We start from the raw sequence: 20,510 nt of genomic DNA on the forward strand, positions 1-20,510 counted from the left end.
TTTCAGAGCACTGGAATTGGAGTCAATAGACCAGGATTGAAATCCCAGCTCTGCTACTTACAACCCGTGTGACCTTGGGCAAGTCACCTGACTTCTCTGGGCCTCAGTTTCTTCATCTGTAAAATGAGGGGATTGGACTAGATGATTTCTTAAGGTCTTTTCCAGCTCTAACCCTATAATCCTATGACCCTAAGAGAGACAGAAGAATAAGCTTACTGAGATGGATTCTATACAATGGGGAAAGGATATGGGAGGGACATGCACAGGAAAAAGCCTGAATGAGAAGGGAGGATATTGGCATTTAAAGCTCTGCTTACCTTCTCAAAGAGGATTTCTGTAATAAAATAAAAGATACAACAGCACATTCATAGCATCAAAGAGTTTCAGAATTGGAGGATTTAGATTTGTAGAATCTAAAATCTAGTTCAGTCTCTTCAATTTGAACTTGCAGTACCAGGGATCTGTTCTTAGCCTTGTGCCACTTAACATCTTTGTCAATGACAAAATTTCCAGATGATACAAAGCATGATATGAATTGCTAACAAACTACATAAGGGAGCAGAGATACAAAAAAGATCTTGACAAGATACAACAGTGGGCTGATGCTAATCAGATAAAATTTAATACGGATTTAATGTAAAAGTTTATATTTGGGTTAAAAACAGGTATATAAAATAGCCACACAAATCAAACATTTACTGATAATAAGTCTTAATTTTGTAACTCCCACATTCAATTTCAAAGTTTCATATGGAGTTGGGACCCACAATTTAAGAAGCTGGGGTCTGGAATAGCAACTCACCTTTAACCAACCAGTTTAGAATTGCCTGGGGGAATTGAAAAAAAGTGTTGTTCCCTCATTTATCTATAAGGTATGTGATAGAGGCCAGAATGTGTACAAAGGTCAAGAGATGGAGATAAAATATCACATGAAAACGTTGAGGCCCCTTCTCATTGAGGGTTTGGGGAGGGTGGTCTTCAAGCAAACAATGGTTTACCACTTGTACATTATGTTATAATAGATTCCTTTTTGGTTATGAGTTGAAATAAATCAACTCTGAGATCCAACAACACAAAGTCAGTCAGTCAGTGACAGACCTAGATTTAGAATATGAGCATTCTGATCTCAAGACTAAGATTACTTTCCTATATTCTGAATCCTTTATTCTAAGTTCAAAGATAATTTCTAAGCCCAAGATTTTGCCTAAGTATTAATACAGAGTATTTTTGAAAGTAGTAAAAGAGTACACTGAACAGAACTGAGAATTATTTTAAAATCCCTTCAAGTTGAGAGCATTTGAAAGATTTTAAACATTCAAAATAAGAATGTTTACATTTTGTAATCCCCAATATAATTCATGACTTTAAGGAATAAATACCACTATGTTTTCCAAAAAATACAAACCTAATGATCCTAGTCCTTCAGGTTGGCTTGAAATTCTTATAATGTTTCTATCCCCCTTTAAGAGGAATATTTCATTTTCAGTACAGGATACAGATACAATATCACCTGAACCTTCCAAACCAGCAATTGTAGCCTGTTAAAAAATACAAAACCAGACCATACTTTAAAGTAAACAGTATCAGTCAAAATCCCATGTAAGCAAGCAGAAATAATGATTTACTGTGACAAATTATTTGCTCAACGATTTCTAAATAGCGGTATGCCTTCGGGAATGCTTCACTTCACTGCAATGATCCCAAGTGCTCATCCATTAAGTGATAGAAGCAGGCCAGATACCTGCTAAGGTTCCCTCCAATACTGATGTTCTATTGAAAGCAATTGGGAATCATGCCATGGAAATGGCTAAAATATCCATACCTTGACCAGTCAGATCCCACTTTTGGCATATACCCCAAAAAGGCAAAACAATTGATAGTCTCAATCAATTAGAATTGAGTGTGCTTCTATTTAAATAAAACATACATAAAGAATTTTTATTTTTCTTAAATAGTATGGGGGGGGGGGGGAAAGAGGAGATATGAAAAGTAAAGAGCCTTAAAAAATGAGGGCAGCAATTGTTATACCATCCCCAAAAAGAAGGAAAATGAAGAGTTGTTAGAGAAATGAAATCACAAACTAGGGAGAACTTGGAATAGAGAAAAAATAATTTCAATTCAAATCAACTGATACAGCAAATTTTCAAAAGTAAATGCTATGATGGAGCTATGAATCAGTACAGTTGCAAAGCAATTTGGAATCTTGCTAGGAAAGTGACTAAACGTCCACATTCTTTGACCACTGAGATCCCTGGATAGATGCTGGCATACATCCCAAGAAAGTCAAAGACAGAAAGAAAGATAGAATCTCGATCAAAATATTTTTGTTAGCACATTGTGTCATAACAAAGAACTGGGGAAAAGAAAATACATGCCTATTAATTGAGAAATGGCTAATGTGGGGCATTAATGTGACCAACTTCACTGTAATAAAAGATGACTATGAAAAATTCAGAGAAACAAGAGAAGACACATCTAAACTGATGCATAGTAAAGTAAGTGATACCAGGAAAATAATTACACACAATGACTATAATGTAAAAAAGAAACCCAATCAATGAAAATCTAAAGTAAATGCTATGAAATTATAAAGATCAAGCTTGTATTCCCAAAAGGGATAGAAGAATGTCTCTTTCTTCCTTTGTTGCAGAAATGGGGAAATATGGGTATGAAACACTTCATGTACCATTGAACCAATAGGTTATTAGTTATTATATTATATATAAGAAATGCCTCTCTGAATAGAGGGGATTAGAAGGACATAATGGAAGATGAAGGTGCTACAAAAAATGAAGATATCAACAAAAATAGTTTTTTTAAAGTTTCAAAAACAAGAATTAAAATTACAAATAGAAAAATTAGCAAAGCATTCTACAATTTTCCACACTTTTAAGTAAAAGTGAAGAGGAAGTACAGCAAGACAGCAAATGAGACAGAATAAAAGTCTACATACTAACATTCTATCAACTTAAACATCTACACACAGTGCCTTTACCTACCTGATTTATAGTGTCTAATAAATAAATACTATATTCATTCCAGCTCAGTACCCAGCCATCTTGAAAGAAGCATGACACAAGCCCTAGGTGTTTCTCTGAGAAAGTGCAACTTCCTTTGTCAGCTGGTTCCAGTCGAGGATATAGTTCAAAGGGTTTTACTCCTCCAGCAAACACATCTTTTAAAATAAATGTAGCCTGAACCGTTCCATGGACATCAGACTTCCATAACCGTAGCCCAGGTCTTGAAGCATATAATGTGAGGTCACTTTGTTTGCATAACCCAGGTATAAAACATGCTCCAAATTTCCCTGTGCTGAAATTGAAAAAAAAGAAGAAAAAAAAAAGAAACCATACAAGCAAATTCAATTTGGGAATACTACCATTATACAGTTTTATCAAGTTAGGATTTGGTCATTTTAAACAGAGATTAATTTTTTCCCTTAACCACTTGTTTATAGGGAAGATGTCAAAAACACTAACCTATTAAAATCTCTAGTCCATCCTCTATAAAGTCTCATATAAAATAATTCTGAAAGTGAGAGTGTTATGCTTTCATTTCTTCAAAATTTATCAGTATTAGAACTATTGTGAAATATAAAATTACTGTGTTGACAACATGACCAGTCTGTTTCAGTGCTCATTTAGAAGTTACCTATTAACATCTCTGGGATATAGTTGAAAGAATATTGAGCTTGGAGTAAGAAACTTAGCTAGGTTCAAGTTTTGGATCTGCATTAATGAATGACATGACTGGCCAAATCATCAACTTCCCTGAACCTTGTTTTTTCTCAACAATAAAATAAGGATATCTGTCTTATATGTGTGTGTTATTTATGCAACAACAATAGGAGCACCAACAGAATTACCCTGAGGCTTCAAAGCAGTAGGGTGATCATTGGTTCCTCTCTGCCTCATCTCCTTACCCTTCCACTAAGTTCTACTGATTATTCTTCTGGCACATATTAATGATAATGCTGATTAATTCCAGAGATCCAGAAAATACTCTGGATCTAATTTCTTCTACGGGATCATAGAATTTACATCTAGAAGAGACTTTAGGGATCACCTATAAGGAAAAAAACAAGTTCAATGACTTGTTCAAAAACAAAGCAGTATTAAGTAACAAGAGAAAAGATCTGAATCCAGGTCTTCTAAATCTAAATACAGTGCTCTTATTAAAATATTTTTAGTCTACAAATGAGGAAAACTGATCAGGGGAGGGAAGGTGAATTGAGGGTGGATGGATGGAGAAGTAACTTTTCCAAAGTGTCAGTGACAAGGCAGGGAACAGAATCCAAGTCCTTGACTCTTAGTAGACTGTTTTTTCCCCTTTACTACATAGCTTTTTGTAATGTCCAGGCTAGCTTTCTGGAGGATCTCTGGACAGGCTTTTAGGTGGAGAAGTGATGAAGGCAAGACAGCCACTATGAGGCTGGTCAAAGATAGGAGTCTGGAGTCTGGAGTCTTCTCTTGTGTCTGTGTCTGAGACTCCCAGTTTCCAGTCTTCTCAGCCCTTAATTACCTCAGTGTGATTACATCACTATAGCAACTGAGCATGTGCCAAGTGTCACCATATCACACTAAGTATATGCCAACTAGAGTGATTATGTCATTACATCACATTAAGCATATGTTTAAATAGAGAACCATTAGCCATCAATCACACTGAGTAGGTGCTTAATTATAAGCACCCTGCTATCCTTGATTCAAGTACACCTTTCCAGAACTCCAGCCCTCTACAGTTTTTCTTCCCTCCTAATTTTATACCAAATTCTACTCAAGTCACAGTTGTATTAATATTTTTATATTTAGTTCCTTGATCTTTACAGGTTTTGTTCATTTCCTCCACACTCACTTTTACAAAATAAATGCTTGACCCTCAATGTAGTACTATCCTTGGGTATTTAAGTTCATATATTCAAAAGACAAAATCACTAAGGTATTTTTTTTATTTTTAGCAGCCTCAATGATTTGTCAGGCTCTTTGCTAATTAAACTGCATTATGAAGAGTTTTATTTAAAAATTTGCTCTAAAATGATCATCAGAACAAACTTTTAATGAGCTGATCCTGAGTTCTTTTATTTGTTTATTTTGTTTTACTGAGGCAATTGGGGTTAAGTGACTTGCCCAGAGTCCACAACCAAGAAAGTATTAAGTATCTGAAACTAGATTTGAACTCAGGTCCACCTGACTTTAGGGCTGGTGCTGTATCCACTGTACCACCACCTGCCCCTCTGGGTTCTTTAAATGGCAAAACTTCAATTCAATATCATGTCTGCTCATTGGATTCAAAGAAGGAATGCCTTCAAATGATAGAAACATAAGGACAGCTTTATATTAATTTTTTATGGATAGTATAGAAATGGTACCTGTTCAGATACAAATTGGACTAAGTGACCTTTGAGTTCCTTCTAATTCTCAAATTGTGTGTGATGATAAAATTATAAATGGGATTCTCCTTTGAATCTTTGAATCACCTAGATCAACAATGATCTATGACAGTCTCTTGAAAGGAAAGAAACACCACCTTTCCCAGGTGGTATTTTTAGATTACACAACTATCTTAGCTTCCCAAACTCAGTTAAGGAGAAATCAGTCAAATATATAAAATAAATCAAATAAGACATAATCTAGGAAATTATATGATTGGAAAAGGAGGTAGATAGGCTAGTGATACACAGAAGTCAATGGATAATCCAACTAATACAAAGATATTCATAAAGTGCTGAAAGTTTTAGGGGAAGTCCTAGCCATCGGGAAGATTTTCTAGAAAGGTTTTAAAAACAAATGGATAAGAATCATATAAGATGAGGAGTAGATAGTTCATATGTAGGAGTAGACAGTAAATTCGCATGGATGAGATTAAAGATATACTAAAGTATCTGCATATGGGACTTACTTCAAAAGATCAAATTAAAGATAAAGTTCTGACTCAAATGAAATAAGTGAATTAAGGTATATACATCTTACTTTTTTCTTGGTTGGGTTCCAACTTGTTTGACCGATTTCTCTTCAGTGTAAAAAAGCAAACTTCTCTGTAAAGTGGAAACTAGAAGAACTTTCTGACTGTAATCTAGTTGCACAATTGAAGATGGTTCTTCTAACACCAAGCTGGAGTTGCAGACTCCCTTATAAAAAAAGGTAATAAATACACCATCAATTTTGAACTAAACATCTTAATTTTGACAATTATCATTCTTGAAAATAAAATATGCCTGCTAATTCAGAAATTTAATGTTTGAGTCAATTTCATACTTCAATACTTTAATACATGCTAAAATTTTGTGCTTTGACACTTTAAACTCTGCAACATCCCATTCAAAATAATTCAATAAGAAATATTTTGCTGGTGTGAACATGGATCAATTTAATTTTTACTTTATAGTATTTTTTTTCTAATTCAAAAGAAAACTATCAAGTTAAATATGCTACTATTGTCAATTTTGGTGGACATGGCTCTCTTCAACAATGAGATGATTCAAATCAGTTCCAATTGTTCAGTGACGAAGAGAGCCATCTATCTATACCCAGAAAGAGAACTGTGGGAACTGAGTGTGGACCACAACATAGCACTTTCACTCTTTCTATGTTGTTCACTTGCATTGTGTTTTCTTTCTCAGGTTTATTTTTTCTTCTTTCTTGATCCAATTTTTCTTGTGCAGCAAGATAACTGTATAAATATATCTATATATACTGGATTTAACATATATTGTAACATTTAACATGTATTAGACTACCTGCCATCTAGGGGATGGGGTGGGGGGAAGGAGGAGGAAAATTTGGAACAAAAGGCTTTGCAAGGGTCATGTTGTAAAATTACCCATGCATATGTTTTGTAAATAAAAAGCTTTAATAAAAATTTTTTTTTCAAAGAAATATACTACTATTAGCTCATTTACATCTGAGAAAATTAAGGATAAAAGGTGAAATAACTTTTTTAGGTCAATAAACTATTAAGTACTAAAGCCTACATTCAAAGCCATATATCTATTTACAATGAGACTAGCTTCATATTTGTTCCATGGTATATTTTTCCTTCAATGCACTTCTATATTAAGAAGCTCAGAATCTCCAATCATCTCAAATTGACCACTATAAAGAAACTGGAACTATGTATTGAGCATTGCATCTCAATAAGAATTTAAGTAAAATTATAATAGCTAACATTTCTGTAGCACTTTAAAGTTTGCAAAACACTTTCACTATTATTATCTTATACGGTCCTCACAATCACTTAGTATCTACTACATTTAGGCACTATATCCTTAGCTGCATGAGGGAAAAGGTGTCATGGAGGAGAACCCAGAATGACAATAGACTTTCAATAAGAAGATCTGAATTCACACTTCTATGACCTACTAGTTGTGGGTTCTAAAGTGAGTCATTTCAGCTCTGAGCTTCAATTTCCTTATCTATAAAAATTTAAAAAATAATTGTCCTCCTTACTATGTAAGCACTATGTAAAATGCAGAGTGCTATAAAGGAATGCCCAGCTATTCCTGTAGCTACCTCCCTGCTACCTCTGGCACTTTTGCCCCCCCCCCCCCCATTCCCCATTTCTGATACTGAGGTAGGGAAGAGGCCATTAACATGGTTTGTTGAGTGGCCAGTTCAACATCCACTGAAATCTTTGACACTTGTCTTCCATTAAGACATATTCCATCAGAGATACAGGCTATCCTCTCACTGAGCGAAGTTAAGTTTTATAAAACATCTGAAGAGATTTTGCAATATATTGTAAAATAAAAATGTGAGATTAAAAGGGAATCATTCTCAAAAATAATTAAATGACTTGTTAAAAAATAAAAGTATTTATTTTGAATTTGGAGCTTAAGGTTTTATAAAAACATAAAGGTTAAAAACCATTTTTATAGTCATATGTACCTGGTCAAGATCCAAAGAAGAAAAGACAATTTTCCCTCTGTCATCTCCAGAGAATAATTTCATGCCATTGGGACTCCAAGCCAAAGCAGTTATGCTATTTTTGTGAATACCAGCTACATCAAACCTCCGAAGCTATGAACAAATGTCATTAAAGTATGGGGGGGAGGGGAGGAAGAGAGAAGGAAGGAAGAAGACTGAGGTTATAAAATCCAAAATATGAATGTGCAAAAATCATTTATGTGTGAATAGGAAGGAAAGAAGAAAAAGCTATAACATTTCTTTTCCACCCCTTGTCCACACATAAATCAACACTCTTCATTTACTTACATGGGAAGAACCAATCTTTACATCTTTGAAATAGTCTGAAAGACAGTACTAATGGAACTTGGAACTTAAAAACATAAGAACTGGAATGTTAATTTACACAGGTATAGTTTTTTGTTAAGCATCTCAGTCTGGAGTAGAATGCATCCAAGAAAACTTGAAGGCATTTTGCATAAGCACTATAACATTATTTATTATTAAATTGTTCTGAATAGAAGCATTAAAAATAAATCTGCTAATTTAAAATCCATCAAGAATTTGCCAAAATGTGTGAAATATTTTAAAAGGTTGAGCACTTACCTGTTTATTTCTACCAGGCAATGAAGACACAAGCTGAAAGACTGCAACCCTCCCTGAGGCTGTGCCAGCTGCCACAAGATCATCAAAGCAGCTTAAGAGTTTAACAACTGTTATAGATTCAGTTTTCCCCTAATGAAATAAAACAAACCTGTCAAACTAGGGAAATTGCACTAGTCTAAGCATTTTAAAACTAAAAAATAAGCAAAGATCCCCAATGTAGTGATTTGATTTAATGCAGTTTATACTATTTAATTAATAAATAATTTAATGGATTTAATAATAAATGATAACATATGGCATTTTAAGGTTTGCAGAGAGCACTTTACAATTTTTAGAACCTCACTTGCTTCTCACAATAGCCCTGTGCAATATGTACAATTATTATCCCTATTTTATAATTAAGGAAACCGAGGCTGATTACAGTAAGTAACTTGCCCAGATCAGGTCTTCTTAACTCAAGAATTCAACACTCTATCCACTGCACCACCCAGATGACCATGAAGCTAGAAAGGATCTTAAAGATCATCTAGTACAATTCCTTTGCTTTGCTGATGAAAAACCCAAGTCCTATCTGAGCTACATACAGTGTTATATATAGAAATGAAGATAATAGACACATACACATACACCAAAAAAAAGTGTGTGTATATAAAAAGTATGTGTTTGTGTATCTACCATTTTCATTATCAGTAAGCACCACAGGGACAAGAGTTCTATTTACTTTGTCTCCTCTTTTGTCTAATGTGATATTTTGCATACAACAGAAACATATTAAATCACTACTGAATTCCCAGTGAGCAACTATATTTTTTATATACCTATATACTTAGCACAGAGTAACTACTCAAAAATATTTGAAGGATTATTATATTTTTGCATGGAGATCAAACTGATGCAAAAAGACATCTTGACAGAGAAAAAAGCAATGAACTAAATGTTTGTTGTGATGAAATTAATTTAGTGTTAAAGGTAATTCAAATTTACCTATCAATTACATATGACTCTAAGGAAAGAAGTCACTTAATCTGAGCTGTACTTTTAAAAACATTTTATAAAACATAAATCATGGTATAAAGGTGAGCTATCATTATTAGTCTCAACTATTTCTTACTGAAAATTCAAATTTCATCTTTTTCTGTCTACAAAACAAAAATTTATGCAATTTTTCTGTTAATTACCTCCAAAGTAATGGAAGAAGGGGCAGGGAAAGAAAATAAATTAAAAATTTTTAATTAAAAAAAGTTTAATTTTATTCTCTACTGAAAGACACAAAATGTCTGAATTTTTTTTTTAATTATTTATCCTCATAAATAATAGACAAGATTTTCAAGAGCTGGAAGGGGTTACAGAGAGAACTAACCTCATTTTGCAAATGAGATAACAGGAATACAAAAAGAGGAAATAACTTTATCAAGAGCAAAGAATAAGCTAACAAAAAATTGGAACTAAAATTTAGATTAAAACTACTGATTTTCAGTTTAGGAGTCTTTCACAACTTACTATGCTTTTTAAAATATAGTTTCTAGAAATGCATCCCTAGCCATAATTTTGCTTCAGAAAAGTAATCAGAAAATCACTTTTACAAATAACTTCTCTTTAAACGTGGAACAAAATTAGAATAGTGCTTTTTTTTTGAAAAGAAAAAATTAGGAGCCTGAGCATAAATGTTGCAAATTAATTAATTGTGTTAAGTTTGCTTAATAAAGTATCATTTTTATGGAACATCTTAAGGTTGAGGTCATTCAATAAACATAAATTTTCCCAAAAAAGGAAAATTTATAATTTACTTTAAGCAGTTTATTAACCAAAAATATTCTGATTTGAATCACTAACCCATCATGTGACCGTTGACAACTGATTTTCCCTTTATGAACCTCAGTTTTCTCAAGTATAAAATTAAATACTTAGGCTGAATTTATTTCAGTTACTTATTTCATTTATTCAACTACTAAATATCTATTTTCTTTTCTTCCTATCTCCTATCCCCTTTGAAAAAAAAATAAAAAAGAAACTGGGCTCGATTTCTAGACTTTTTAAAAGCTATCTTGTGGTTCTATGATGCTGAGATTCTCATCTTCTGATAATCTATATTCTTTTCAACTTTAATGTTCTATAGTCCTACAAATGTAAATTCCTATTTATAAAAAGTCTGAGTAAAAATTACAAGGAGTCATAAGCATTTTTCATCTTCTTTACTAGTCACCTCTATTTCACAAAACTTTTTATTAAAATATTATTTACTTGATTAGAATTATGATACCAATCAATGTATGACTTTCAAATCGAAGTCTATAGGATAATATTCAGAAAAAAGAAACCTCTTAGCATTGATATGAATGAACTTCTCTCCTTTGAAAAATAAAACCAGAAGTTTTAATTACAATTACTGCCCTCTAGGAAAGCAATGAAACAGGGTAAATGGCTGACTTTTCTGACTTGTTCAGAAGGCAGGCAGGTTTTAATGGCCTATTTTGGTGAGCCAAAGATTAATCTTCATTCTGAACCACCAATATTATCAGATACCTAATAATTCGGAAATCTTTTGAAAGACTATTAAGACGATTCAGACATAAAATGAAGATAAAATAAGACACTGATTTGATCCTAGTTTCTATCCTTCAATGAAATTTGTATACCACCATTTTCTACAAAACAATCTATTTTAAGGTATTCAGATACCTCATAATTGATAAATTATCAAGTGATAAATTGACAAATCAGTCCAATATTTCCACTATGTCACATGATTTTAATTCAGCCCTGTGGTGAAGAACAAACTACCACTTACCTCAAAATTGTATTTTTTCATTTGATTTAACTGTCTGCAGTAAAGATAAAGCATCCCAATGCTGCTGCCCACTGCAATATAGTCCTCATTGGTGTCAAGTGCTGTGAGGTAAACCACAATAGAGCGAAAGCCCTTTTGTATCTTGGTTGGAATGGCATTAAGAAGATAGTATAAGGGGCAAAACTCTTTAAACATAACTGACTCATTCCCAGACGCCATGGTGAAGATTAATGACAATGATCTTGAGATAAGAAAATATTTACTTTGATGTCCAAAGAACCCTGAGGAAGAAACAGAAAAAAATGCTATAAGGTTTTTCTAATGGAACATCAAAAATTATAATGAAAATCATAATTAAACTCCCATTTACAAAGCATTTTACAACAATAAAACATTATTTCATTTCATCCCCTCATCAACCCTGAGATAAATGTTACAGATGACAAAAAAAAAAAACAAAAAACAAAACAGCTGACTCAATGCCAAATAAACAATGCGGCAAAAAATGAATTCAAAATTAATCATTTCATCTCCATATCCAATATATTTAGGACAGTAAAAAAACATTTGATTAAGAAAACAAACTGTACAATTTAAATAACATTCATATAAAATTAATTTAAATTTTACATTATTTCAAAGATACAGTCAGAGGTCATTCAAAACATTTGGAGGGGATCTTATAATCATTGAGTCTATTCCCCTCATTTTATGATGAACGAAATGATATTTTCTCTACAATATTCTCCAACATTGGCAATCCTATCTTTGATTAAAAATCATCTGAGGTAGGTACTTTGCAAAACAATCAATTTTTCTTTTTAACAGCTCTAAACTGTTATGTTTTTCCTAATATTAAACTGAAACCTTCCCTTCTTCAATGTCCACCTATTAGTCCTAATTCTGAATCTCTGGGATCAATTTAATGTATGAAAAGTTTTCTGCACATCTTAAAGAGCTATAAAACTGTAAGCTATTATAATTTTTTGGGGGAAAAGAGGGAACTTGACCTGGGATTTGATCAGTTCAGGGAGTTCCCAGTAAGGAAATTATCTGTACCAATACAATATCAGCAGCTGTTCTACCAGTACTAAGTGTTAGGGAGTTGCAACACTACCTCACAAAACAGAAAGGTATGAAAGGTAAAAACAATTTAAAGGAACCTTGTGAAGCTTTTTTTTTTTTTTTTAATATCCTTCTTAATTAAATTAATAAATGCATAGTCTAGGGGCAGCTAGGTGGTACAATAGATAGAGCACCAGCCTGCTCCTAACTCCTCCTGAACTCAGGAGGACCTGAGTTCAAATGTGGCCTCAGACACTTAACACTTCCTAGCTGTGTGACCCTTGGCAAGTCACTTAACCCCAATTGCCTCAGCAAAAAAAAAAAAAAAAATGCATAATCTAACCCAGTGTTGCTTTTAACAACTATTAAGTTTGATGCTTTGACTAAAGTATTCTTGACTAAGAACCTTCTTAGGTTCTTTTAATACTGACTAAACTCACAGATAGATTATAGGTGTTGACAATGTCATTTTGGGGTTTTTTCCCACATTTTTTATTTTCAATTGTTTTGCATAGTCAAAATTTAAATTGTTTCAATTATATAGCATCTTTTTTGTATATCATTTCTCCTTTCTTTTCTTTTCAATTAATTCCAATCTTAATTCATTAATAAAATCATAAGCTTACATCTTAGGGGTAACTACAACAGTAAAAAGTCTTTTCCTGTCTATTTTTTCATTTTTTATTGTATTATTCAGTTTTCACCATATGGTGAATTCTGGGAAAGATATCAACATAACTTATAAAAGACAGGCAGCAAGGATGGCTTAAAATTTGCACAGTGGACAAATTTCTGAAATTAATGAGATCACATTTCCATGTAAAAATTTAAGTATAATAAAATTACTATTTTTAAATGAACTAAACATGTGCAACAAACACCAATTAACCAATAAGTAAACAATTTATATCTTTCTCTAATAGAGGGCAATAAACAAACACATATTTTAACAACGTAAAATTCAATTCAACAAATTTCTTAGATATTCCTTCCTTCTTATCTTCTTTTTTTCTTTCCCTCTGTCCCTCCTTTTTTCTCTCCTTCTCCTTTGTCCACATAAGGACTCATGCCCTTACCTGCTCAAAGAAATATAAATTTTGATCACTGAAACCTCCAAGATATCTTGGGGTTTATAGGCTACATTTTTTTTCCCAAACCACAAAATAAATAAGAAAGAAGTCAAAGAGGTAAATAGAATACTAGAAAAGTTAGATATGATAGATCTCTGGAGAAAATGTAATGGAGACAAAAAGGAGTACACTTTCTTTTCAGCAGTTCATGGAACCTATACAAAAATTGACCATATATTAGGACATAAAAACCTCAAACTCAAATGCAGTAAGGTAGAAATAGTGAATGCATCCTTTTCAGACCACGATGCAATGAAAATTACATTCAACAAAAAGCCAGGGGAAAGTAGACCAAAAAATAATTGGAAACTAAATAATCTCATACTAAAGAATGATTGGGTGAAACAGCAAATCATAGACATAATTAATAACTTCACCCAAGAAAACGATAATAATGAGACATCATACCAAAATGTATGGGATGCAGCCAAAGCGGTAATAAGGGGAAATTTCTTATCTCTAGAGGCTTATTTGTATAAAATAGAGAAAGAGAAGGTCAATGAATTGGGCTTGCAACTAAAAATGCTAGAAAAGGAACAAATTAAAAACCCCCAGTCAAACACTAAACTTGAAATTCTAAAAATAAAAGGAGAGATCAATAAAATTGAGAGTAAAAAAACTATTGAATTAATTAATAAAACTAAGAGTTGGTTCTATGAAAAAACCAACAAAATAGACAAACCCTTAGTAAATCTGATTAGAAAAAGGAAAGAGGAAAATCAAATTGTTAGTCTTAAACATGAAAAGGGAGAACTCGCCACTAACAAAGAGGAAATTAGAGCAAAAATTAGAAGTTACTTTGCCCAACTTTATGCCAATAAATTCGACAACTTAAATGAAATAGAAGAATACCTCCAAAAATATAGCTTGCCCAAACTAACAGAGGAAGAAGTAAATATCCTAAACAAATGTAAGAGTGGGGTGTGTGTGTGTGTGTGTGTATGTGTTTATGTACTGCCTATCTAAGTAATGTCTATGTACTCATGGATTCCTCTAAATTTGGCTCCGTTAAAATGTGAATAGATATCTCTGGAATTTTGCTTATCAAAAAAAAAAAAAAAAAAAAAAAGATTTTTTTTCCAATATATTTTATTTTTCCAAAAACATGTAAAGATAGTTTTCAACATTCATTTTTGTAAAACTTTGTGTTTTAAAATTTTTTCTCCCACTCTCTTTTACCTTCTTCCTCCCCAAGAAAGCAAGCAATCTGATATAGGTTAAATATGTGCAATCCTTTTAAACATATTTCCATACCTGTCATGATGTGAAAGAAAAATAAAACCAAAAGGGGGGGGGGGGGAACACAAGAAAGAAAACAAACAAAAAGGTGAAAATACCATGTTTTAATCCACATCTAGTCTCCATAATTCTCTCTCTGGATATAACTGGCATTTTCCATCTAAAATCTATGGGAATTACCTTAAATCACTACATTGTTCAGAAGAGCCAAGTCCATCACAATTGATCATCACATAATCTTGTTTTTCCAGGTTCTGCTCACTTTACTTAGCAACAATTCATATAGATCCTTCTAGGCTTTTCTGAAATCAGCCTGTTCAGCTAGGTTCTTTTAAGGAACATGCCTGACCAATAGTAGATTCTAACCCCATTTGGTCACAGTTATGACCTCTGATAGTTAAGAGTAAGTATAAATAGCAACTATTTCTGTTTTGGAGAAAACCCAAAGGGGCTTCCCCTCCCATACTGTTTGTTTGTTTGTTTTTAAACCTAGCCTTAATGACTGAATGGTTGTTTCCTCATTCAAATGAGACTCTGGGAAAGACCTTAGCTTAAAAAGGCCATCTCCAGGTCTCATCTACTGGCCTCAGATGGTTCCAGAGGAGAGAGTAAGGGCGGTGATTTTGCACAGTCCTGCCTCACTTAAATCCAATTCACTAGCAAGTTATGACATCACCTTCCTGATGTTATGGTCCTCTTCAAGAACAAGAACAACAGCAGAAATTTTGACTTTAAGAAGATCAGATTATATTAGAGGGAGAAAGAGAGGAGAAGGGAAAAATAAATCATTAATAAAAGATCCTCAAAGAGTATGGTGAAAAATGTGGGATATTATATTACTGAAATAATTGAAAATTTATCATTTTTGTTTAATATATTTACCTAGCATATGTAGAATATAAACATAGTATCTGAAAAATAAACAAAAACTGCTCACTATATACACACATTAACATCAAAACATCAGACCTCATGATTTAAGGTAATTCCAATAGACTTGGGATGGAAAAAGCCATCCACATGTAGAGAGAACTATGGAGACTGAATATGTTATCAAAGCAGAGTGTTTTCACCTTTTTGGTGTTGTTTGTTTGGTTTTTTTTTCCCCTTTAGCTCTGATTTTTCTTGCACAACATGACAAACATGGAAATATGTTTAAAAGAATTGCACATGTCAGACTGTTTACTGATCTGAGGGGGGAGGCAAGAGAGAAGGGAGAAAAAATTCATAAAAGTTAATGTTGAAACTATATGATGATCAATTCTGATGGATGTGGCTCTCTTCAACAATTGTTCAGTAATGAAGAGAATCAGCTACACCCAGAGAGAGAACTATGGGAAATGAGTGTGGACCACAATATAGCATTTCCACTCTTTCTATTATTGTCTGCTTGCATTTTTGTTTTCCTTCTCAGTTTTTTTTTTAACCTTCTTTCTAGACCCGATCTTTCTCATGCAGCACAATAACTGTATAAATATGTATACGTATATTATATTTCACATATTCTTTAACATATTTAATATTTATTGGACTACTTGCCATCTAAGGGAGAGGGTGGGGGGAAGGAGGGGAAAAGTTGGAACAGAAGGTTTTGCAAGGTCATTGTTGAAAAATTACCCATGCAGATGTTTTGTAAATAAAAAGCTATAATAAAAAAAATAGAAAAACAAGTTAATGTTGAAAACTGTTTTTACATCTATTTGGAAAAAATGAAATGCTACTGAAAAAGATTTTTTTAAAAAAAATCAAACCTCAGAAAGCACAAAGAACTCAACAAAAATGATTGCTCGTAATTGTTAGAAAAAGTTGTAATCTCTTGATTCTTCCACAGTGCAACAACATACAATGTGCCATAATTCCTCAAGACAATGATTGTTCAATGTGCAAACGAAGTTTGGGGACCACTGTAATAAGTAAACAGATAAACAAATGCAGCAAGAAAAATTTTAAAAAGCAGGAACAGGAAGGAAAAGCTTCAAGAATAAAAGTCTGACTGTAAACTTGGGCAAATGGAAGGATAATTGGTACCTCCAAGAGAAAGAATAAAGACTAGATTAGGGTAGTAGTTGGAAGAAAACATGTCCAGTTTTTTGTTTTGTTTTGCTGAGGCAATTGGGGTTAAGTGAGTCACACAGCTAGGAAGTGTTAAATGTCTAAGACCAGATTTGAACTCAGGGCCTTCTGACTTCAGGGCTGGTGCTCTATCCACTGTGCCACCTAGCTGCCCCCAACGTGTCCAGTTTTATGTATATATGTAGTCTTTTAGATGACAGTTATACATCTGGGGAAAAAACCCATTAGGCAGTTGGCAATGTACAGTGTATTTCTATAGTACTTTCAACTGGAGTTCTGCAAAAAGATTAATAAGGTCAAATACACTGATTTAGAAGTCATCTGTTTTGAGAGTCCAAAAAGAGAAGGGAAGACTCAGGATAGAGCTTTGGGGGAAAACTGATAGTGAGGGGGCAGAAGTTAGATCCAGAAAGGTCAGAAAAGGAGGAGAACCTAGAGAGGAACAATATCACAAAAGTCCACAGAATAGAGCATACCCAAAAGAAAGATGTGGTCAGCAATGTTAAAAGCAGTACAAAAGTGTCTAAGGATGAAAACTAAGGAAAAAAAAATTAGATTTAGCTATTTTTAAGTTATTAGGTTAGAAAGCAATTCTAGAAAAAACAATTTTCATCACTCAAAGGAAGAAAGAACTGTCACAATTCCTTTAAAGCTTTGAAACAACGTTCTAATTGTTATTCAGTTTTAAGTTTTAATATTTTAATCATTGGTCATGTCACAAAAAAATTAATAATGTCCATCCATTTTTAACATCAAAAACATATTGCTCCAAATGTAGGCCAGAGCATTAAAATGAAGTCTTTTTCAAATGAAAATGTTTAAGCATATAGCTAATAAATGGTATAAGACATACACAGTTTTATAAAAGTCATATGTGAGAGGAGAAAAGGTCAGCTTCTACTTTCAGATTTATACTGTAAGCTCCTTGGTCACAAATAACTTCACTATATACAACCTCAGTTCAATACAATCTCATTCTATTCCAATAAATGATGGAAAAAACAGCCAAGAAAGGAGTCTTATCAGCAGTTATTATCTTTTAGCAGGCACCATCATCTTTAGATGGCATGTCAAAATAATTAACACAAAAAGGAAGATGACAGAACATGCTCTATTGTTTTCTAGGGACTTTTACTTTTATGGAGTTGTCCTTTTGCTTATATGCAAATTTACCAAAAAAAATGATAATGCAGATAACAAGGCTATAGGTATATTTTATCAGATTGTGGGTATTGTAAATACTCACAAATTAAAGGTAAGATTTTAGCCAAGAAAATTAATGTGCATATTGTATATATAAGAGCATAAACTGCTTTTTGAAGAGTATGGAGGAAAATGATCAGGAAAAAAAAAGAAAACCAAAGAGTGAAATATGTGAGTTCAATTGACGCATTAGCTTACTGCACCCAGAAACATTGTTTTTGTCTTACTACTTCTGAAATTATGCATAACATTTTTCCATATTAGCCATTTAAAAAAACAAGAAAAATAAAGTTATACTGTGATTTGCACTCAAGAATTCATCAGTTCTTTCATGGGAAATAGAGAGTATTTTTTCAAGTCCTTTGGAATTATCTTGGATCACTGCATTCTCAGAGTAGTCAATTCTTTCACAATTAATCATCATTACAACACTGTAGTTACTGTGCACAAAGATCTCCTGATTCTTCTTACTTCACCTTGCTTCAATTCATATAGCTCTCTTCATAATTTTTTTTCCCGAAACCACCTCCTTGTCATTTTTTATAGCACAATAGTACTCCACCATAATCATGTGCCACAACTTGAACAACCATTTCCCAAATGATGAGCATTTCCTCAATTTCCAATCCTTTACTATCATAAAAAAAGCTGCTATAAATATTTCTGTACACATAGAGTCCTTTTCCCTTTCTGTTGATCTCTTTGGGATAAACATCTAGTAATAGTCTTGTTGAATCAAAAGATAAGCACAATATTATAATACCTTGAACACTGTTCCAAATTGTTCTGCAAAATGATTGGACCAGTCCACTATTCCACCTAACAATTTATTAGTATATCTATTTTTCTCTCATCTCCTCTAGTATTTGTCATTTCTGACAGGTATAAGTGATTCCTCAGTTATTTTAATTTGTATTTCTCTAATCACTAAAGATTTAGAGAACTTTTTTCTTTTTTTTTTAAATCTACCTTCCTATTTCTTAAATAGAACCATATAGTTTATTTATTTTTTTTTAATTTTTATTTAATAATTACTTTATATTGACACTCGTTTCTGTTCCAATTTTTTTTCCCTTCCTCCCTCCACCCCCTCCCCTAGATGGCAAGCAGTCCTTTATATGTTGGATATGTTGCAGTATATCCTAGATACAATATATGTTTGCAGAACCGAACAGTTCTCTTGTTGCATAGGGAGAATTGGATTCAGAAGGTATAAATAACCCGGGAAGAAAAACAAAAATGCAGATAGTTCACATTCGTTTCCCAGTGTTCTTTCTTTGGGTGTAGCTGCTTTTGTCCGTCATTTATCAATTGAAACTCAGGTCTCTTTGTCAAAGAAATCCCCTTCCATCAAAATATGTCCTCATACAATATCGTTGTCGAAGTGTATAATGATCTCCTGGTTCTGCTCATCTCACTTAGCATCAAGAACCATATAGTTTAGATATTTATCACCTCATAATATAGTTTAAGGTTTGGTACTGCCAAATTTACTTCTTTTATATTTTTTTATTAGTTTCTTTGGAATTCTTGACCCTTTATTCTTTCCAACTCAGTAAAATAATTTTTAGCAATTGAATTGGAATGGCATTGAATACATGGCATTCAAATTGAATAGTTAGGTAAAATTATCATTTTGGCTTTGCCTACTCATGAACAAATAATATTTTTCTAATTATTTACATCTAACTGCATTTGTATAAAGAATGTTTTATGATTGTGTTCATGTAGTTCCTGGGTTTGTTCTGGCAGATATACTCTCAGGTATTTTATACCATCTACAATTATTTTAAATGAAGTATCTCTTGCATTAGGTTCTTGAAGGATTTTATTGGCAATATATAAAAATGCTGATAATTTATAAGGGTTTGTTTTATACCCTACTATTTTACTAAAGTTATTGTTTCCACTAGTTTTTTTAGTTGAATAATTAGGATATTCCAACTGTATCATCAAATCATATACAAAAAGTGATAGCTTATTACCTCATTTCCAATTCTGATTGCTTCAATTTCCTTTTCTTCTTTTACTGCTATTGCTAGCATTTCTAAAACAATATTGAATAATACTGGTGACACATAATAGTTTCCCTGTTCATCTCTTTTAATTTAATTAATTTTAGCTTTAACTTTGTCAGAGATCAAAGCATACTGCTTTCACCTTTTCCCCCCCTTTCTCATGGCTTTTCCCTTTTTTTTTTTTAATTTAATTTTATTTAATAATAACTTTGTATTGACAGAATCCATGCCAGGATAATTTTTACACAACATTATCCCTTGCAATCACTTATGTTTCGTTTTTTCCCCTCCCTCCCCCCCCCCCCCCAAGATGGCAAGCAGTCCTATATATGTTGGATATGTTGCAGTATATCCTAGATACAATACATATTTGCAGAACCGAACAGTTCTCCCACTACACAGGGAGAATTGGATTCAGAAGGTAAAAATAACTCGGGAAGAAAATCAAAAATGCAAATAGTTCACATTCATTTCCCAGTATTCCTTC

The 20,510-nt window shown here is 32.8% G+C and overlaps 1 protein-coding gene across 2 annotated transcripts in view; it reads right to left on the minus strand.

Annotated features, from left to right (window-relative positions):
• Window positions 1–20,510, minus strand: part of TECPR2 (tectonin beta-propeller repeat containing 2) — a 153,663-nt gene that overhangs the window by 102,319 nt on the left and 30,834 nt on the right. For both annotated transcript variants that reach the window (XM_051978328.1, XM_051978329.1), the window contains exons 2-7: window positions 11,296–11,576; window positions 8,508–8,636; window positions 7,884–8,015; window positions 5,970–6,127; window positions 3,000–3,312; window positions 1,406–1,538 (exon numbers count right to left, since the gene is read on the minus strand). In XM_051978328.1, coding sequence (XP_051834288.1) covers window positions 1,406–1,538; window positions 3,000–3,312; window positions 5,970–6,127; window positions 7,884–8,015; window positions 8,508–8,636; window positions 11,296–11,514 — 1,084 coding nt within the window. In that variant the 5' untranslated portion in view covers window positions 11,515–11,576. The remainder of the gene's footprint in view (window positions 1–1,405; window positions 1,539–2,999; window positions 3,313–5,969; window positions 6,128–7,883; window positions 8,016–8,507; window positions 8,637–11,295; window positions 11,577–20,510) is intronic.

Source organism: Antechinus flavipes, chromosome 2 (genome assembly GCF_016432865.1).
Source record: "Antechinus flavipes isolate AdamAnt ecotype Samford, QLD, Australia chromosome 2, AdamAnt_v2, whole genome shotgun sequence".
NCBI classification, from domain to species: domain Eukaryota; kingdom Metazoa; phylum Chordata; class Mammalia; order Dasyuromorphia; family Dasyuridae; genus Antechinus; species Antechinus flavipes.